Raw genomic sequence first — 23,434 nt, 5'->3', positions numbered from 1 at the left:
CATCCAGCCTATGGTAATTTGTATGACAGTCTGATATGGTTTGGCTGTGTCCTCACCCAAATCTCATCTCAAATTGTAACTCCCACAATTCCCACGTGTTGAGATGGACCCAGTGGGAGGTAACTGAATCATGGGGACAGGTCTTTCTCATGCTCTTCTCACAGTATTAAGTATCATGAGATCTGATGGTTTTAAAATGAAGAGTTCCCCTGCACAAACTCTCTTTGCCTGCTGCCATCCATGTAAAACGTGGCTTGCTCCTCCTTGCCTTCTACCATGATTGTGAGGCCTCCCCAGCTATGGGGAACTGTAAGTCCATTAAACTTCTTTTTCTTCCCAGGCTCAGAAGTCTTTATCAGCATGGTGAAAACAGACAAATACAGTCCAAACAGACTAATACAATATATTTATGTGATATGTGTTTACATGTGACTGCATAGGATAAGAAACAGATGCCTATAAACCAAAGTTTTATCAATACCCTGAGAGGTGTGGGATTGGAGTAGGGAGTGATTTAAGTCCAAAGAAGTCTTTCATAGTTTACTCCATATATATCAGCATTGTTTGAATCTCTTATAACAGGAATAGATTTTTTTAGAATCATTAAATAATAGGTAATAGAGATGAGAGGCAGAAAAACTATCATACATAATCAGAAGAATGCTAAATACAGCAATAAATATTATTTCATTTTTATTTAGAGTGAAACAACATAATAAATTTCAGTAAGTCTCTGACGGCATTTGATATTAAAGCAAAATAAAGCAATAATACTTATAACAATGATAGAGAGTCATCAGGGAAAGATCAGATTGAACATTTTTCTTTAATCATATATATATTCGTAAGACATTTGTATCAAATCTAGTAAAATTATGTTTTTGAATATCATGGAGATACAAGCTTCAGTTATTGAGAGAATTGGCTTGCATGGAATACTTCATATTCTGACCATCAGATAAAGAAAACATTACTGTATTAAGATTCAAGATCATTGTCAAGAAAGCTACATTTCAACCACTGGCTCCAACTTCCTTGTTAAATAATTATAAATAAATATATAAGTAAATAACACATAATGCTTTGCTGTTCCAACTCTGCCTTACATATAATCTCATTTCATTCAAATGAAAGTTTAGAACACAGAGCCCTACCTCAGAATCTGTCCCAACCACTTTCTGACACCCAAGTCTGGTGGAAACAGAAAAAACAACCAGCTTCTTATCACTGCCTTGACCATGCTACATCAAAGCTGAATTTAATAAAAAGCCTTTCCTCTCCTTATCACTTTCTTCTGTTCTACCCTTTGCTGCTTTTCCCTGCTCATTTGCCTTATTCTCATTCTCTTCCTGGTTAATTTTCCATTCACCTCTCTTCTCAAAACTTCAATCATTCATTTAAATAAGTGTTTATTAAACACACTCCTTGCGTCAGACACTCTGCTAGACAGTAGGGATACAACAATAAACAAGTTTGCCCTCAGGAAACTTACATTCTACTAGACAGACATCAAAGAAGAAAAGACAAATGAATTTAGAAGAATAAAATTATACACGGAGGCCAGGAGCAGTGGCTCACATCTGTAATCCCAGCACTTTGGGAGGTTGAGGGGGGTGGATCATTTGAGGTCAGGAGTTTGCGACCAGCCTGGCCAACATGGTGAAACCTCGTCTCTACTAAAAATACAAAAATTAGCTGGGTGTGGTGGCAGGCACCTGTAATCCCAGCTACTCAGGAGGCTGAGGCAGGAGAATCACTTTAACCTGAGAGGCAGAGGTTGCAGTGACCCAAGATTGTGCCACTGCACTCCAGCCTAGGCAACAGAGCGAGACTTCGTCTCAAATATATATATATATTTTTTTATCTAAAAAAAAATACATATGGTGAAAGTATTTACTCTTTCTTACCATTATCCCCTTAAAAAAAAAAACCTGTAATGTGTGAATTAAGTGAAGAGAAAAACATTCGAGTAATTACAGTTCATATATAGATGACATAACAAATGTAAGAATAGTTCATAAATTTCAAAGTACAATATTCACCATCATGTTATTACATGTTTCATAAACAAATATAATAGTAACAGTTCAAAAGAGAACACATAGATACAGGGAGGGGAATAACACACACTGGGGCCTCTGAGGGGAGGGCAGGCAGGGTGAGGGAGAGCATTAGGATATATAGCTAATGCATGCGAGACAATACCCAGTGATGGGTCGATAGGTGCAGTAAACCACCATGGCACACGTTATATATAACAAAACTGCATGTACTCCACATGTATCTGGAACTTAAATAAAATAAAATAGCATAAAAAATAGTAACAGTTCAAACGGCTTATAGTTTACATTTTTAAATTAAATATTATAATATTATAATGCAAAGCAGTTAAAAGACATAAAATGACCCTGCCTGGAAAAAATTCACAAAATGACATAATACTTAACATTTATTGAGTGCCAAGCATAGTTTTAAGCACTTTATAAACAAGCACTTAAATTTATATAATTCTTATAACTCTTATAATCTCCATTTACATATGAAGAACTGAAGCAGAGAGGTTAAAGCTCTTGTCCAAGGTCACAGAGCTGGTAAGTGGGAAAAGCTGATAATAGAGCCCAGGCAGCTTAAATCCTGAATCCACACCCTTAACAACTAATATCCTGTCTTAGTAATTACACATCCTAGAATTTATCCTATATATATGCTTCAAAAGTGTACAAAGATGCAAATACAAGAATGTTTATTGTATAATCACAATAAACAAAAGTAAATGTATTGTGATGCTTATGATGCTTAATTCTCAGGTGCCTCACTTGCATGATCCCTTCCAAGACTCTGTACTTAATTTTGTATCTGTAAGTTTGTATAGATTTTCTTAAAGACGTTCCCCACACTCCAGTTTTATAAGCTTAGAGTCCCACAAAACCTAGCACCAACTCTGGCAATGGAAAAAACTGGAAATAACCTAAATGCCCATCAAATAACAAAACTAAAGAAATTACGTTACATACAAGTAGTAAAACACTGTACACATTAAGAAGATTTAATATGTGTTAAAAAAAGAGGATGATGCAAAGGAATATGCATAAAATAATTCCTACTTACACAGAAGAAAACAATTCATACACATGTATATACATTGTATATACATTCTGGAAAAATACATACTCTTTTTTTGTGAGTTAAACCTGGAAGGTAGTGATGGTGGTAGACAAAAAGAAGAAAGGAAATTTTTAATTTTTATTGTATACCTTTTTGTAAGATTTTATACATTTTATCATCTGCATGCTTTAGTTAGATAACTTTTAAAGGTTTAACAGTATTAAACAATACAAAGGCAGCCCAGCATGTTGGCTCACACTTGTAATCGCAGCACTCTGGGAGGCTGCGGCGGGTGGATCACTTGAGGTCAGGGGTTCGAGACCAGCCTGGACAACATGGTGAAACCCCATCTCTAATAAAAATACAAAAAATTAGCCAAGCATGGTGGTGCACACCCGTAGTTCCAACTACTTGGAAAGCTGGGGAAGGAAAATCACTTGAAACTGGGAGGTGGAGGCTGCAGTGAGCAGAGATTGCGCCACTGCACTCCAGCCTGGGCGACAGAGCAAGACTCAGTCTCAAAAAAAAAAAGATACAAAGTCCTAAAACCTTTATTATGGATAATAAAAACTTTCCAATACTTATCCAACACCTTTTATATCATAATCATTGGATGTCATGATCTAAATCTTACAACACTCTTAAAGGGATCAAACTTCCAACTTCCAAAAAAAAATTATGACTTGACAAACCATCTTAACTTTTATTTTTACATGAAATTTGCAATGCCAAAACTTTAAGTGTGACATTTGGCTTAATTAAAAAAATGGAATTTATAGTTGCCTGAGGTAACTTTTCTGACATCTCTTTTACTCTATTGTTGCAATATAAATTGAAAACATAAACTATTTCTTGCCATCTCTTTCTTAAAATATAATTGCAAGAGCACAGGATTTTTATGGATGACATTCTATACAGTGACACAAATCTTTATGAGCTTTTCTCAAGAGTAAACAGAAGATGGCTTCTACAACCAAGAAAAAGTTATGAGTTTCTGTTAAATACACTCACCTCCTAATACCCACTTAATCCACCTCCAATCCAACAAATCCATCTGCTTTCTTCCATGCAACTTTGCTTCCCTTAATCAAACGGTCCTTCCGACATGTCACCTGATTTCAATATTTTATATTTTTCCAACTCTTTCCAACTCACTCCTAAAGCATTCCCCTACCACAGCCTGAGCAAATTATAATACTGTATATGTTCAACCAGAGACCAAACTTGAGCTAATACTATAAACAAAAACAGCCAAAAACAGATTTGGTAAAAGCAAGGCTCTATGTAAGAGATGAAGGAGTAGTGAAGTATTTCACACCCCATTAAATACAAGGTTGATTCAGATATTTGGAGGGGTTAAATTGGTATCATCCTCTGTAACAGGAGTCAGCAACCATTTTCTGATAAAAGCACAGAAAGCAACTATTTTAGACTTTGCCACCAAGCAGCAAAATCAAGCATAGTATATAGGTATTTATATAACAAAAGAGAAAACAAAGATTCACAAATATTTTGTTGGCAAATTCAAAATATAGTAATAATTGGGTACATGTAATCGTAATGCAAGTCTCTTAATGAGAAGAATGAAAATCTTTTGATGGCCATAATACTTCCTATTACTGCAGTTCAAAGTCAGTGTTCACAATCAAAATCAACTATAAATGTTCACCTATTAATGCAGATATTTAATAAAATTTTAAGTCTTTCACATTTGTACAGTACATAGACTAGTACTGCCAAATACCAATAGCAATCCATGACCATAAGATTTTAATTAAGTATATTCAGTGCTTAGCAGGCATGGTGCAATTACATAATAAACACAATGTTTCTTCATCTAATTCAGTAACAAAATAATCCACACTCTGCTATGCCTTAAAAGTGCCACATTTGAAATCCATTTTCTCTTCTTTTGACACTACAGGCATGAACTGATAATAAAAATAAGATGCCACAGTATACTGATATGTGTGGCACTCAAAATGCTGTTGAGTTATAACTGTGTCACTGTGATTTGTATAGTGCCAAGCAGATGTGTGAAGTGATGAGTGTGCCACATATGGTCTCTGTCACAACTGCTTGGCTCTGCCAGCGTAGCAGGAAATCACTCACAGACAGCAGGTAAATGAATGAGCATGGCTGTGTTCCAATAAAACTTTATTTATGTACTCTGATATTTAAACATCACATAATTTTTGTGTGTCACGAAATATAATTCTTCCTTTGATTTTTTTCCAACCATTTAAAATGCAAACAGCATTCTTAGCCTCATGGGCTGCACAAAAACAGGCAACTAGCTGGATTTGCCTCATGGGCTATAGTTTGCTGACTCATGCCCTATAAGATCCAAGACAATCACTTTTCCACATAAAGAATTACCATTCTTCAATTGAGAGATCCTATTTATATTCTAAAAGCTAAATATGTTCTGATTTTAAACTTTAAAAAATGTACTTGAAATCATAAGGCCTGAGACTAGATTTTGTTTTAGAATACAAGACTACACATTTTATGTAATCATGGTATTCAAATATACCTACTACTGCTGGGCAATAACACCTTATAATAAAGAGACCTCATTTGAAATCAGAAAACAGAGTAAACAAAATAACTAAATAGGACCTTAATTCGTTACTTTATTAAAATTAAACAAAATTCCTTATTTTGCAGACAAGTTAATGCTTATATTATTTTAGAATAACCTGCTATTTTTAATTTGTCATACTTAGCCTACTGATGTGTTGATTCAAAACTCCATTTAAGTTTGCAATAAGTCACCATTAGATGACTCATCTGTCCATAATGACAAAAAGCACAAAACAGACACTTAAATATATTCTTCTAATGTTCAAAATTGTATAGACTTTACCTTTTCAACTAATTTGAAAAACTAAAATTACTGAGTCCCAAATTATTCCATTAAATAGTAACTAGATGAGATGAAATATTTGCATATATAATTTTAATAAATAGATGATTAAAAATAAATTAAGCACAGAAACCCTTTCAGCGTTTGGCAAAGAAGGTAGATGCAAAAAAAGAGGCCGATGGGAGATAGGTGTTGGGAAGGAGAGATATTATATTATATATAATAGATACAAAGAAAGCAACCTCAGATTTAAGCCCAAAAACAATGTAGCCTAAATGCATGTGTGATGGGAAGTGCACAGCTTCAGGTGTCCAGTACTAGAAGTTATCTGAAGCTGAGAAACAGCCTTTGACCACATGGTAAGATACCATCCAAAAAATTTTCCTATAAATAGGAGATAATCCTACAAATAATTGAGTTTAACTCTCCTATGTATTCAGACCTTGATAAATATGGTTGATAGATAAACAATGAGATTACGATAAAATGCTTCCTGGTACATATTCAGATAGGTAAAGGTGGTAACTTTATCAGGTACATGTCATAGTGTTAGATTTCCATAACAGAGGGGATAAGCAATCTGCCCAGTTTCACAAATATAATTTGCCAAATTATACACCACTTACATATGTAGCAACATTTTATAAGAGGGCTTATATAGCTGTACTTTATACAACACTGGGTATTATCCAATTATTTAATCTTTGCTAATCTGGTAAGTTACATAGCCTATTTCTTTTTAATTTATATTTAATTGCCAATGAAGAGTATCTTTTCCAAGTACTATTGGTAATTTGTATTTATTTTTCCAGGAACTAACTGTTCATTTGTTTCTTTCACTTCTATTAGAATAATATCACAACACAAATCTACAACTAAATTAACAATATTAATGCCTTCAGGAAAGAAAAGATGTTTAACTTTAAAGCACTAGAAAGCTAAAAAAAAAAAAAAAAAAAAAAGGAAGAAAGATTTTGGTAAGTCTTATATTACATTAAAAAAATACATACAGTTTTAATGGAATTACCTTAATACTTATTTGAAAGTGCCAACAGAGATCCTGAGTAACTCTCTGGGAATAAAATTCTTGAAGAAACCCTAATCTTAAACTCATATCCTGAACACAGACACTGTTCAATGAAATATAACTAAAGTTTTATCTCAGTAAAATGTGAGCAATTAAAACTTCTATCACATCATCAAAGATTTATTACCTTTAATTTATTGCATTTTTGTTTACTGCTTCATCTCTATAATTAAGAAGCAATGATTTATGAGCATAACTAATTTTGCTCTCATTATACCCTAGAAAGCTATAAAACAAATTCTTCTTTGGTCACAAAATCTCTGATTTTACATAAGCTTATAACAGGTAGCTATTTTTAATTTCACCACATTATATTCCAAAATCTATCTACTCACTCTTTCTGGTGTTTATTAAAACATATTAATCAATTTCAGTGTTACCTTGAGGCTATTAACCCTTACAACCTTAGATATACAATAAATATATCAGATGAATAAATTAGTAAGTTATTTGGGAGCAATATTATAATTAAAAAAAACAGGAGTAATCTATGTCATATTCCTTCACCAGCAGCACGTGAATTGAGAAATGGAATGTCTCACTGCACAGGAATTGAGAAACTCTGCTATCCATTTTGTACCATATATTCAACTCTATTGTTTAGAGCAGAGTCTCTCAACCTCAACGCTACTGATATTTTCACCAGATGATTCTTTGGGAGGCTGTCCTGTGCACTGTAGGATGTTTAGCAGCATCTATGGCTAATGTCTCCAGATGCTATCAAATGTCCCCTGGAGTATAAAATCACCCAGGGCAAGGACTACTGGTTTAGAGATGGCATTGTAAATATCATTGGTCAGAAACCTAGTCAAGTGAGATCCCTGTGTGGGGCATGAAAAACTTAGGAACAGCTTCAAAAATCCCAATAAGGCTGCTAGGAAAAACTCTGTAATGCAGTGTACTCTCATGCCTACACTGCTCTCATCAGTAGTCAGTATACCATAATTATTAAGCCTTCATCTTGTACACATGATTTGTGGACAAATATTTGTTAGTTTCTTCAATCCTATCTAGCCAGCTTTAAAGATTCCAAAACCTGGCTAGGCACGGTGGCTCACGCCTGTAATCCCAGCACTCTGGCAGGCCGAGGCAGGTGAATCACTTGAAGTCAGGAATTTGAGATCAGCCTGGCCAGCAGGGCAAAACCCCATCTCTATAAAAAACACAAAAATTAGCCAGGCATGGTGGCACATGCCTGTAATCCAGCTACTCGGGAGGCTGAGACATGAGAATCGTTTGAACTGCGAGGCAGAGGCTACAGTGAGCAAAGATCGTACCACTGCACTCCAGCCTGGGCAACAAAGTGAGACCTCGTCTCAAAATTAAAATGAAATAAAATTTTTTAAAAAAAAAAAAGATTCCAAACCCCTTCCAAGAGCCAGTCCGCGTTTCCTACCTTAGCTAATTACCCATACCACTACCATGTTACTGAACAATAGAAAGAAGATTGTTTAATTATATTAGGTGGGGACGTTTGGCTGAGTCATTTGAGGTAAAATTCCAACAGGTGATATGATATAACATGTCTAACATTGAGGAGCAATGAGTGCGTAATCATTTATAGCTGTGGTTCTGGCATAAAGAAAAATACATGCAATGTTTGTTAATATATTTCCTTGTGTTGCTCCCACACAAAATCAAGAGATAGGTTAAATATTTAGAAGTAAAGCACTTTATGTTTCCTAAATTCAAAAATGTACTACTAATTGCTTTTAATGTTTGAAAAGAACTAAAAACACATTGAGATTTCTCAAAATTCCTTTAACATTTTACACAAAAAAACAAAGAAGTGAAGAATGAACTGATTTAATAGCATATGACAGAAGACATCCCTGCTTCAAGAGAAAATAATTCAATTAAAAGTCAATTTTTTGTACTAAGTGCTCTAACATCAATAACTCTCTTATCTCTAACAGTAAACAACCTAATTTCCAAAATGGTTCTTCCAATAAATTGTGAGGATGAAATGAGATTTTAAAATATATATAAATTTTGAAAAGCATAAAGCATTATTCCAATGTCAAATACTAGCAACAATTGGGCAAATGAATGTAACATCACACAGAACTTTGATATTCAGAATTACCAAAAGTAGTGATGAAAATGAGTAAAATTAACATATTTCTCAAAACATGTCACTCTGACCCCAAAAATTTACTTTTCATTACTTGTAAAAATAATTGATATTTTAAATCTGATAGAGTACAACTATAAGGCAATAATAATACTAGTATTTAAACTGTTGATATTTTGTGGATACTTACATTACTTGCAAACTTTCTGCTGTTAAATTATTCCACATGATCTCATTTGCCTGAAGATTTTCATTTTCTTCCAATAAGGAAGTATCAAACTCTATTTCTTGTTCTTTAGCAGCCGTTGTTCTAGTAAAGCATGCCAAATAATTTTGATCATTGTAAATACAGTATCATAATATATCCTCATATACACTGAAGGCAGAATATTTGTTTTTATCCAAAATTGTGTTAACAAAGTAAACACAAATAGTATAAATTAAACTAAATCCTGGGTTTCAAAATTGTGTAACTTGAGACTTAGATTCCTTATTTGTAGAATTCAGGTATTAACCTGCTTTATTCCTATCACAATTGTATTAAGTATAAAATAAGATACCATGGAAAAGTATTTGGTGCATCATAAAGTTTAATATACATATAAAGTCATGGTATTATTATATAAGCATTAAAAAGAAAATATAATTTCATGGATTAAATATGGATTTAAGCATGGATTAAATACGGATTAACAACTAACAAATTTTTACATATCAAAAATTATGTAGTTATCATCATTGACAAAGAACTTTTAAAATTAAAAGCAGATAAATTAATATGAAATATTCTATGTCTTAGTAAGATCTTAAGTATTTCTTATTTTTATCTGTGGTTAACTATTATATGAATGAAAAATAATACTGTCATAAATCCTTAAAGAGGAATAAACATGTCATACCTGTGAACATCTATGAAATTATTGTATTCTGTACTAGGATCTATCTGTTCAACCGACATTTGAATCTCTTTATGGACATTCACTATTTCCTCTGTGACAAGACTGGTTATCTGGCTGTATTCATCAAATATACCTTTGCTGAAAACAAAAATAAAATTTTAAAGTTTTATCAAGAGAGATACCATCTCAGAAAGGATTCAGAACAATAAGCATAAGAAATGTAATATCAAAATGTACAGATGGTTGTTTCCTGTACCACCTTATTTCATGCCTGGAGAGTATAAAGTGGAGGGATTATAAAAATTTACAGATTAGCAATTTATATTTGTTATAATACAATAATTACAAACGATCTAGAATATGGCATTACCTTTTCAAAGATGTATTTGATACATCCAAAATGCAGGGCCAGAGTTGATAACTTTCTATGTCTAAATATTCTCGTATAAATTTTGGGTTGTATAACACAGAACTCTGATCAACTCCTGACTCTTTAATGTTCCTTTCCAGTGTCTGTTACTTCCTCACATGCTCTATCTTTCTGGTTCTTCCCTGCTCCTCTGGGCCTCTGCTCTTTTTTGTATACTTAGTTGAACTGGTTCTATACCTTGAATGACATCTAAATTTCTTCTCTTGACCTCCAGTCAGTAGCAAAAATGTCATCAAAATTATTAGCCTGGTCTAATAAATGCAAAAGGGAAAAAACTATTCTGTAGCAGAGACCAGCTTCCTACTTAAAAATGCTATACTGTAAAAATATGCCATAGGTCACTGTCAACAGCAAGTGTAGACAGACAAGGTTATCCTGCATATGCTGAAATAAATACAAAGCATGGTTTTTCTTTTCCACAATCATTACTTATAAAAAACTAATCCTCACAAAAGCTCCCTTATTGTGAAGTATTCTCTCAATTACTTCATTTTAAACAGGAAAATATCATTTGGGTAGAAAAACTGAGATTTAAATTGTTTCAGGCAATGCTAGTTTCAAATAATTAAAGAAATCACCTGACAGACACAATTTAAAGAAAAGAGGAGGCAGAAAAATTTAATACAGACTTAGTCAGTATCTCTGGGATTATAATCTCATAAGTACTGAATGTTGTTAATGTAAATGAGCCTATCTAAATAACTCTTTTAAAGCAATACAGTAAATAGGTGTAATGTAGAGATAATTAACATTCACCTTCAACACAAATGGGGAGGAAAAATGAAAAAAATCTCCTAATATTATATGAATAGGTATTTGTTCCATGAGATTCAACTGTGGTGATATAATCATGCTTGGATTTTTTAAATTCTAAATCTAAAATAATGTATTGCACAAAGTACAGATAACATACCATGAGAAACCATTATATGTCTCAAAAAAATATTCCAGTGATGAAGATACTATTATTGAAAATCATGGGAACAGTTTAAAAATGTCTATTAATAAATGAAAATAGGAAAGGAAACATTTCTAAATCAATAGTATGTACTTTAGAGATAAGTAAATTTATGAATCAAATATTTAAGTAGACATTTCACTATTTCATCAACACTAAGAAGTTTGCATATTCAAGTTAACTAAAAACACTTTATCTTCTTACGTGAATATGGAGGATCACCTAAAATTTAGTCTTACCTACACACAAGTATATACTATCAAATTATCTTTATTTTCACATAAAGAGAAGTAAAAGTCAGTCAAGCAGAGTCTGGAAGGCAGCAAAGACAAATTTGCTCTTCTAATTTCAGAGGCTGTGGATGTCAACAGCCCAAGAAATATTATCCCTAATCTGAAATATTTGTATGTAAACAGAATAATATAACACAATGATAGCTAGTTGTACTAAATCTATCATGGCACCAGGGAGCCCTTCAAAGAAAACGATGTCAATCTCTGCCTCTGTCTTCACAAGGCCTTCTCTGTGTCTCTCTGTGGGCTTCCTCTCATCTTCTTATAAGGACTCCAGTCATCGGATTTAGGGCCTACTCTAAATCCAGAATGATTTCATCTTGAGATCCTTCACTAATCACATCTGCAAAGACCCTATTTCCAAATAAGGTCACATTCTGAGATTCTGGGTACACAAGAATTTTGAGGGTACATTCTTCAAATCACTACATTCCTCTCACAGAGAGTGCAGGGTTAGTCAGAAGACTCAAGCTTCAAGTTCCAGATCTGCCACCTCTTAGCTTTGCGAATCTGGGTCCATTCTCACTTGTCTGTCACAGATATACCCTGGATATAACCTGTACTTCCTAACTCTACAGGATACTGTAAGGAACAAGTGAGAAAATGCACATTAAAGTGCTTTGCAAACTGCAATGTAGTGTATAAATGAAATGCTTTGTTTTAGAAATTATCATTTTACCTTTAACAGTTACTTTGGCATTTATTAACCCATTTATGACTAGTGTTCCATTATTGGAACACTAAGCTTATGGGAGTTATTTATATCCTACTGCTCAAGGTTATCGCTAAGGTCTGATTTTTTGCACAAAAAAAAAGTTCACACAAAAAAATTTGCAACCTCTGGTATAAATGGCTTAATTTATGTAATATTCTGGCTTCCTCTTGCACCATAACCTGAAAAATGCTCATAATTTTTCATATCAATTTACCACTACATTTCAAAATACGCTAAACCTAAGAGTTTATGTGCTAATATGTGTAATTACAGATAAATTAACTACAATGCAAGAACCTGCATTAAACTGACCCAAGTTCCTTTTCTCATACTTCACTACTTATTTGTGAACTTCATCTCCACCTGAGAGATAACCATTTACTTCTTTTCTAATGCTCTTTCATTACTACACCATTCTTCGACCCTACTCATAGTTCACAGCAACTCTAACATTGAAGAATTCCCCGACACAATTTTCAGTGAAAGTAACTGAATTTAGTCATTTGGAAGGCACTAAAACAACTAAGCAAGGAGACAGGGTCTACCAAAGGATGACTTATTTTTTCTGTCATTTTGTATCAGTGTGTATGATAAACATGTGTCCATTTGATTCACTTATTAAAGTATATTGTTAGATCAAGAAGGCAAGAATTGTGCCCTGCTCATCTCTATATCCCTAAGCATCACATAATATGCTTTGCATACGTAAAACTTCAATAAACATTTGTTGATTTTAATCTTATACAGAAAAAAGAACAAGAAGCTGACAAATAAACCTTCAAAAAATCTCTTCCTTGAGACTTTTCAGTTGTTCAAGATTTAAATACCCAACTCTCTGGAGGTAGATATTCACTTCCTAACACTTTTGAACTTATAATTTTTTCATTTAAATTTCCAGCTAAGGAAACAAAACAAAAACATACAAAGGAAGGACCATTTTGGAAGCTAGCTAGAAGGTTTAGGGGATAAGCACAAACTGAAGGTACATGAAAAGTGAAAATCAAGAAGAATCAAGGTCTGAAATACCCACTGGACTGGATCAATAATAAAACTTATGAAGCAACACCTAAACTAGAGAGAAAATATGTTGAAATCATTTTGTGAAGGGATTTTATGATAAAAAGAAAATGTGTCTTACAGTGCTTTTATCATTTCTTCTTGCATCTTTTGTAAGGAGTCCAGAAGCAGGGGAAGTGTGATATCATAATACTGATTCTGATGGAGCTGTGCCCCTTTCAACGCCAACACATACTGATTGTGCAACATATGAAGTTTCATTGTGGCTTTGTCATATCGTTCCTTGGCCTTTTCAGTTTCCTTCCCTGAAAAAAAAAAAAAAAAAAAAAACTGAAGAAAGTTAGTAAAGAGATAAGAAAAAAATTTTATCTTCACTACATACAAACTGAATTACTACTGTTTTATGTTATTTCACACATTTTTTAAATAACAAAATTTTATTGAACACATACTATGTGCTTAGCTTTATGCAAGGTATTGTTATATTTGCCAATCCTTAACACAAAGGTTGCCAAGAAGGAGGCATGTAGGACACTAAATGGTGAATAAAGGTCAAAGTAAAACACAAAAAAGTACAGATACATGATCCTTTTCATCTTCAAGAAGCTTATACCAAATTGAAACAACAGTGCACATAAAACTGTAAAACCAAGAAACCGAGAAAGTTTGTAAATAATGTTAAATTTTGAGGTCTATGTTTGAGATATCAACAAAGACAAGGGTAGTCAGAGCAGGCTTTGTGGAGAAGACAAACCTTAAAATATGGGACATATCTGGAGAAGTATAAAAAAGATAAGAACAGATAGTTCCTTCCTCTCACCTTCCTTCTTTCCCTTCATTCCTTCCTTTCATTCAGTGAATATTATTAGCTGAATGCTACTAGGAACTGTGCGAAACATTGAGAATTCAGTATTTGGCAAAACAGAGTCCTTGACATAGAGCCTTGTGAACTGGAATATTGAGTGAATACATGGAAAGAAAAAGTTACACAGAGATAAGCTTGTCTAAAGACAGTAAGTTTTGAGAAAATTAAGGAAATAGGTCTGCTTAGGGAGGGCAGTTCTAGGTGCTGAATGACTTGAAAATCAAGCAGAGAAATTTAGACTTCATGTGGAAGAAGTCTGAGAGATACTGATAATGTTATGAGTTAAAACATTTTATGGTTCCTTTACTAGTCATTTAAAAAACATTTACAGATTGCCAATAAAAGCAAATGAAGATATAAAGAAATGAAAATTTTAAGCAGATCTTAAACTTTTGATGCAAATTACACAAATATTTCTTGTCAATGTTGACTCAGAAAATAAACTGTTCAAGATATTTACTAATTTCTGCCCTTCCCAAAGAAGTCCTCCAAATAAATCCTCTCCCCAGAAACAGATCTCTTTTTTTTTTTAATGTAAAACAATTTTATTTGCATTCTTTTGTAACTTGTCTTTCTTTGCATTGAGATTCATTGGTGTCAAGGCATCAATTTCTAGCTGATTCTTTTTTTTTTTATACTTTAAGTTTTAGGGTACATGTGCACAACGTGCAGGTTAGTTACATATGTATACATGTGCCATGTTGGTGTGCTGCACCCAGTAACTCACCATTTAACATTAGGTATATCTCCTAATGCTATCCCTCCCCCCTCCCCCCACCCAACAACAGGCCCCGGTGTGTGATGTTCTCCTTCCTGTGTCCATGTGTTCTCATTGTCCGATTCTCACCTATGAGTGAGAACATGCGGTGTTTGGTTTTCTGTCCTTGTGACAGTTTGCTGAGAATGATGGTTTCCAGCTTCATCTATGTCCCTACAAAGGACATGAACTCATCCTTTTTTATGGCTGCATAGTATTGCATGGTGTATATGTGCCACATTTTCTTAATCCAGTCTATCATTGTTGGACATTTGGGTTGGTTCCAAGTCTTTGCTATTGTGAATAGTGCCGCAATAAACATGCGTGTGCATGTGTCTTTATAGCAGCATGATTTATAATCCTTTGGGTATATACCCAGTAATGGGATGGCTGGGTCAAATGGTATTTCTAGTTCTAGATCCCTGAGGAATCGCCACACTGACTTCCACAATGGTTGAACTAGTTTACAGTCCCACCAATAGTGTAAAAGTGTTCCTATTTCTCCACATCCTCTCCAGCACCTGTTGTTTCCTGACCTTTTAATGATGGCCATTCTAACTGGTGTGAGATGGTATCTCATTGTGCTTTTGATTTGCAGTTCTCTGATGGCCAGTGATGATGAGCATTTTTTCATGTGTTTTTTGGCTGCATGAATGTCTTCTTTTGAGAAGTGTCCGTTCATATCCTTTGCCCACTTTTTGATGGGGTTGTTTTTCTCTTGTAAATTTGTTTCAGTTCATTGTAGATTCTGGATATTAGCCCTTTGTCAGATGAGTAGGTTGCAAAACTTTTCTCCCATTTTGTAGGTTGCCTGTTCACTCTGATGGTAGTTTCTTTTGCTATGCAGAAGCTCTTTAGTTTCATTAGATCCCATTTGTCAATTTTGGCTTTTGTTGCCATTGCTTTTGATGTTTTAGACATGAAGTCCTTGCCCATGCCTATGCCCTGAATGGTATTGCCTAGGTTTTCTTCTAGGGTTTTTATGGTTTTAGGTCTAACATTTAAGTCTTTACTCCATCTTGAAGTAATTTTTGTATAAGGTGTAACTCACCACTCCTATTCAACATAGTGTTGGAAGTTCTGGCCAGGGCAATCAGGCAGGAGAAGGAAATAAAGGGTATTCAATTAGGAAAAGAGGAAGTCAAATTGTCCCTGTTTGCAGATGACATGATTGTATATTTAGAAAACCCCATCATCTCAGCCCAAAATCTCCTTAAGCTGATAGGCAACTTCAGCAAAGTCTCAGGATACAAAATCAATGTGCAAAAATCACAAGCATTCTTATACACCAATAACAGACAAACAGCCAAATCATGAGTGAACTCCCATTCACAATTGCTTCAAAGAGAATAAAATACCTAGGAATCCAACTTACAAGGGACGTGAGGGACCTCTTCAAGGAGAACTACAAACCACTGCTCAATGAAATAAAAGAGGATACAAACAAATGGAAGAACATTCCATGCTCATGGGTTGGAAGAATCAATATCGTGAAAATGGCCATACTGCCCAAGGTAATTAATAGATTCAATGCCACCCCCATCAAGCTACCAATGACTTTCTTCACAGAATTGGAAAAAACTACTTTAAAGTTCATATGGAATCAAAAAAGAGCCCGCATTGCCAAGTCAATCCTAAGCCAAAAGAACAAGCTAGAGGCATCATGCTACCTGACTTCAAACTAAATTACAAGGCTACAGTAACCAAAACAGCATGGTACTGCTACCAAAACAGAGATATAGACGAATGGAACAGAACAGAGCCCTCAGAAATAATGCCGCATATCTACAACCATCTGATCTTTGACAAACCTGACAAAAACAAGCAATGGGATAAGGATTCCCTATTTAATAAATGGTGCTGGGAAAACTGGCTAGCCATATGTAGAAAGCTGAAACAGAAATAGATCTTAACTTGAGAATTTTTGGCAGCAGTCTCCCTTCTGTTGCCATTCTGCTTAGGCTCAGCAACCATCTGAGTATTCCTCATTTAAGAATCTCAGTACCCCAGAGCAAAGAGCAGAGAAAAGGTGAAGGTTTTTGCAGAGGGACAATTTCAGACCTCAGACCATTCCTACAAAGAACAACAGAATGAGAAATAGAATTCCCTTGCTTTCTCATCATCCCTCCAATTCTGATGCTCAGGAACTACATCCACATCGTATAAACAGAAACAAACCTTCTGGCAGACTTGTATGTCTCTATTATCAATAAATTCTAGAGTTCACAAATACTAGAATCACCACTGACTTCTAGGGAGCAACACATAATTATTTTAAAGAGTTTAATTCTGTACCCATTGTCCATTCACTGGCTCTTGCACATGCGGATATTAATAACTGTCCAAGTTTTTAACAAAATGTTACCCACATAATCTATTCCACGTTATAATATAAAGAACTTCTCAATAAGAAAATAATCTTTTCACCTGAGTATCTCTAACCCCTGTCACTGCTGACCAGAAACATGTTCTAAAACTAGAGTGGCAGGAGGGAAGCAAGTACATTAATACAGTTCTCACCTGAAGAAAATCAGAAAGAAAAAAAAAAGAAAATTTGAATCACTAAAGTGATGCAATTAGGAAACGAGGAAGTCAAATTGTCCCTGTTTGCAGATGACATGATTGTATATTTAGAAAACCCCATCATCTCAGCCCAAAATCTCTTGAAATAGTTTTTCAAACTTTTTGACTACCACCCACAAGATAATATATTTTATGTCATGGACCAGTAAATAATCACATATGTGTTTATATAAATTTAATATAAAATGATTATTCTCCTTACTATGAGGTATGCCCAGTGATTTTTTCAAAAATTCTAATCTATTTGAATTTTTTTAATGTTTATCAGAAATCAGTAAACTTTTCGCCTCAGTTAAAATAAATCCCTAGAGAAGATTTATCTCACTCTGCATGACACTTGGCACAATTTTTTAACTTAGCAATTAATAAAATAACTTCGGTAATACTAACCATGAATGATTTTTAATGTTCTAAGGAACATATCCTCCCACATAATCAGTTACTATAATAATTTTTCATAGAATAACATAATAGCATTTTTATCCATGAATATTACTACTGAGCATTCTTCTTACGGAATATACTTCATTAAAAGTCCCCAAAAGTCAATGCAAGTGCCTGGGTGCAGCGGCTCACGTGTAATCCCAACACTTTCAGAGGCCAAGGCAGGTAGATTACTAAAGGTCAGGAGTTCGAGGCCAGCCTGGCCAACACAGTGAAACCCCATCTCTACTAAAAATACAAAATAATTAGCCAGGTGTGGTGGTGCGTGCCTATGGTCCCAGCCAATCGGGAGGCTGAGGCAGGAGAATCACTTTAACCCAGGAGGTGGAGGTTGCAGTGAACCAACATCAAGCCTCTTCACTCCAGCCTGGGCAACAGAGCTAGACTCCGTCAAAAAAAAAAAAAAAAAAAGGTCAATGCAACTGACATATCTATGGCCAGCCCACAGCCTTCCATCTAAAAATGATCACCCCTTTTTGTCCCCACCCACACAAGTTAGGAGGAGGCTCCTATACGGAGCTGACATCCAAGATCTAAGGTACATACCTGACAATATAGGAACCAACATTTTGGCTAGAAGCTAAGTCATATGAATTCCTGAATAAGAGTAAAAGTTCACTAACTCCTGCTACAGAAGCTGCCTTTTTTGAGGCCCGTTTCAAGGTTTTTGGTTTTTGGTCTGGTTTTTTTTTTTACTCACCATTTTTAAGCTAGTTTAAGTTTCTGTTTACTACTTGAAATTGAACAAATTAATTCTGACAACAGTTCAAAAGGTCAGGTACAATTAACCAGGTAAGTTAATCCCAAGTAATAAAGACACTTTCCACAGTCCACATGTTCATAATAAGAAAACAAAACAGGCAGTCACCATGCAAGTGTATTTGAGTATTGTGCTCTAAGATGTTACTTTTTACTGTCAGTTCAAAAGGTGTAATCAATTCACTGAATTCCATATTTTGCCTCTTGTTTAAAAATTTTATTTTGTTATATTAACTATTATTCCTCATTAATTCCCTAAATTTTTTAGTCTAACTTCAGAAGACAATCTCTCTACACATTTTCATTGAGACATTTAAACCATTTAAACCACCCATCTGTCCTCTCATTTGCACAGATATTTAAACTGCACACTACCCATCTGTCTTTCTAGCTGGTGTAAAATGATTCACTAAACATACAACACTCAACTCACTAAGATTTTATGCTCCAAGATAACATTAGAAAAGTTAAGAATTTCCCAGATACCTTTTTCTTTATTAAATATAGTATATGACAAACAACCTGAAGCCATTAGAGCCAAAATTTAATCACCAACAGCTTACCAATGGTCATTAATAACAATTACAAAAATATTTAATGCCTTTGGAAACATCCAATGCAGAATCCATTGTATTAAAATAATAATAGTAAATTCTCAAAACCACTTTCAGGTTTAAAACCAGATTTCAGGTTATGTTTTGACAGATTTTGGGGAGGAGTACTCCACAGCTCACACTTCTACATTTGGTTATAAGGCATACTTATGCACGCACATTATCAGTCAATCTGTTATCTCCTTCCCTTGCAGGTATAAACAAAGAGTTTTAAAAACATGCTCACTTACCATGATTTGGAAAGGGATTCTATGCTACTTTTTACTGATTTGTTTTAAAATAAATGTTTAGGGTGCTATACAGGATATATAAGTCAATTTCAGAAATGTTAATACCATATAAAAACCAATGTTACAAATAAAAATTTTAAAATTCCTTTTACTTTACAAAATTATTGCAAAAAATAACCTAATACAATTCTATTTACTTCGAAATATCTCAGATCACTAATATAATTTCTTAACTTTTAAATAAATGCATATGATCTTAAAATTAATGTGAAGTATACAGAATGAAAAAATACTTATTTTTCATTCAACAGACACAGAATCCTATCTTTGTTTTGTGTGCCTTTTTCTTTTTTCTTTAAATGATGACAGGCATTGGAGCACGGCATGAGTGTTCTACATGTCAATCAACGAGGAGGAAAACATCCAATTTTTCCTCCTCCACATAATAAAATTCACAAAGAGATTAAATTATAATTTGTTTGCCACAACTTGTTGACAAATCTATTTAATGTTTTGTAATAACAGAATGTATAAACAACATGTCATGCCATAAACAATATTATGAAGCTAGCAAAACTCAATTATGTAAGTTTGACATTTATAAGAGAAAGGCTGGACTACTCATTAAGCTAGCCTAAAAAGTCACTTCTTTTATTATAAACTTCTGAAGTGTTTGCCATTTGGGAATTATGGTAGAAACCTGCTGATAATAAATAAGAAGTGATTATTTTCTAAAAATAAACTGCCTACAAGTAGACTCTGCCTTGATTTGGATTACTAAACATTCTACCACCTTACAATTTTCCTTTCTTTCAGAACATTCCTTGTTAATATGATTTGGCTCTGTGTCCCCACCCAAATCTCATCTGGAATTATAATCCCTGTAATTCCCATGTGTCAAGGGAAGGACCAGGTGGAAGGTGATTAAATCATGAAGGGGTATTTTTACCCCCATGCTGTTCTTGTGACAGTGAGTTCTCAGAAGATTTGGTGGTTTTATAAGGCAGTTTTCCCTACTCTTGCTCAGTCTCTCTCACCTGCCACCATGAAGTCATGCCTCTTCCCCTTCCACCATGATTGTAAGTTTCCTGAGGCCTCTCCAGCAATGTGGAACTGTGAGCCAATTAAACCTCTTTTCTTTATAAATTACCCAATAATTACATGTCTTTATAACAGTGTGAAAACAGACTAATACGCTCCTCAATTTCACAATTTTCCTTATTACTCTACACTCGCTATCCTAGGCACACTGAGTATGAAGAAAATGAACAGGTATAACCAAGTATATATAACCAAGTATAGTTACTTGGGTCAAACGTATACATACGTTTTTTTACATGGAAGTTAAATTCAAGTGTGATATGTAGAAACAATGAAGGAGCTACCTTTTTTACTCAGTATGGTTCTAACAAGAACAATGTTAAAAAGTCAGTTCTAGTCTCAGCTTTTCCTTTGATTAGATGTGCAGCCCCAAGCAAAACATTTAATCTAAATTTTAGTTTCTAATTTTTAAACATAGGAATTAAATTATCTGCCCTTTCTAATTCACTGGGTTGTAATGCAGATTAAATGGCAGAAAATTGACAAAATGCAGTTAACAGCAAAGGCTAAATAAAGCACAGAATTTGGAAAGACGAAAAGAAAACATTTGTGTTTATATGCTCCTATAAAGCATTAAAAAAAAAATGGGTATGGCCAGGCGCGGTGGCTCACACCTGTAATCCCAGCACTTTGGGGGACCAAGGTGGAAGGATCATGAGGTCAGGAGTTTGAGACCAGCCTGGCCAATATGGTGAAACCCTGTCTCTATTAAAAAATACAAAAATTAGCTGGGTGTGGTGGTGCGCACCTGTAGTCCCAGCTACTCGGGAGGCTGAGGCAGGACAATCACTGGAACCCGGGAGGTGGAGGTTGCAGTGAGCCGAGATCGCATGACTGCACTCCAGCCTGGGCGACAGAGCGAGACTCCGTCTCAAAATAATAATAATAATAATAATAATAATAATAATGATAGGTATATACATATTTTGCTACTTTTAATAAATTTCCTGGCATAAGAAAATTTTATTTATCAAGAAACATTTATTAAACATTTTATGGGTTTTGAACTGTTCAGAGAACTGAAATAGTGATACTTTATTTAAAAATTCAACATAAAACACCTTTAAAGAGCAAGTTCTCAAACCCTGTGTAATATAATTTCCTTGCATATAGTGATTGCTACATTCAATTGACCCACAGTCTTCTAACAACCTGTAAAGTGAATGATGTACCATGTCCAGATCTATATTCCATAATTTCACAATACTGTGAATGAGGGAGTTCTGGGTAGCTAGGATGTGGTAGCAGTATAATTCTGAATCTCCCACATATTACCCAAAAATATAATAAAGAACAAAATGAAAAACATAACTCATACCCTCAGCATAACAGGCAGAGAAAGTCCAAATTTTAAATTGGCTATGACTAGAAAAGTAGACACCAAATCTCCACAAATGATCTCTCTCCCTCCCATAGCAAGCCTTTACGAAGACCAAAAGCTGTTGGGTGGGTTGGTTGGAGGTGGGTGTTGGGGGGTGAGGCAGGGGCAGGGGTAAAGAGAAGAAACAGCAGCGTGCTTAAGACTGATCTAAAAACAACCATCAGAAAAAGAAGGTCTGCTCTACTTGTGAAAATACTGAAAAACTGTAGTGGTAGATCACAGCAGTGACAGCAATGTAAGAGGTAAAGAAAGAGGAAGTGAGATATTATTTCTCATCTACCAAATTGAGAAACGCTCTATTGGTGAGGATGTGGAGAAGAAACATTCATACATTTCTAGTACAAATGCAAATTGGTATAATCCTTATAGAAGGAAAATTGGCAATATCTAACAAAATCACATGTAAGTATACCTTTTAACCCAGCAATCACACTTCTTGGAATTTATATCACACTTCTTGGAATTTATATCACACTTTTGGGAATTCATTCCTCCAATCACACACACAAACACACACACACATACAAAACACATACACAAGGCTATTTATAGTAGCAGTACATATAGTTAGAAAAATCAGAAATAAGCTATATGTCCATATGTAGGAAAGGGCTTAAATAATCTTAAAATAAAGCGGCATGCAGCTGTTGAAAAGAATGAAAAAACTGGCAAGAGACTGTGAGGACAGAAAAAAAAAGAATGAAAAAACAGTCTACCAACTTGAATGTTGTCATTTTCAAGATGCATTATCAATGGAGAAGCAAAGGAAAAAGAATATTATATAACCGTAGTTTTGTGTAAGAAAGAAAGGGAAATAAAAACGATTGAGTTCCCTATATGGTTTTGAACAGTATTAACTTTTGGAATCACTAAAGTTTCACATAGAAATAAATAAACAAAATTAACAAGGATAAGAGGGAGGGGGGAAATTAAAATGAGATACAACAGAAACAAATGAACCAAATTGTATTTCCAGTGAATAACACTAACCACACTAAAAGGAGTAGGGAAGTAACTTTGTAAAAAACTAAGTAACTTTGGAAAACAGTATTTGATTACAATAGAAGGCTAAAGACAAAAAAAGCTTTAAAAAAATACCAAACTGTAGTCTTTAAGTTTCATTTTTCAGCGGTATGAGTTAGCAATACTGAAATTACTTTCTGTATATTCTAGCATTTGAGCAAGTAAGTAAAATATTGTGAATAACAGAAGCTAGGTTTCTCACTGCCAGAGAAAGCAGTTGCAAATATATA

At 34.3% G+C, this 23,434-nt stretch overlaps 1 protein-coding gene across 2 annotated transcripts in view; it reads right to left on the bottom strand.

The window, feature by feature from the left end:
* Positions 1–23,434, bottom strand: part of FER (FER tyrosine kinase) — a 452,653-nt gene that overhangs the window by 319,837 nt on the left and 109,382 nt on the right. For both annotated transcript variants that reach the window (XM_030817473.1, XM_030817480.1), the window contains exons 6-8: positions 13,569–13,752; positions 10,035–10,172; positions 9,326–9,445 (exon numbers count right to left, since the gene is read on the bottom strand). In XM_030817473.1, coding sequence (XP_030673333.1) covers positions 9,326–9,445; positions 10,035–10,172; positions 13,569–13,752 — 442 coding nt within the window. The remainder of the gene's footprint in view (positions 1–9,325; positions 9,446–10,034; positions 10,173–13,568; positions 13,753–23,434) is intronic.

Source organism: Nomascus leucogenys, chromosome 2 (assembly GCF_006542625.1).
Source record: "Nomascus leucogenys isolate Asia chromosome 2, Asia_NLE_v1, whole genome shotgun sequence".
Taxonomy (NCBI): Eukaryota; Metazoa; Chordata; class Mammalia; order Primates; family Hylobatidae; genus Nomascus; species Nomascus leucogenys.
This window is presented reverse-complemented; position numbering and strand designations above follow the sequence as displayed.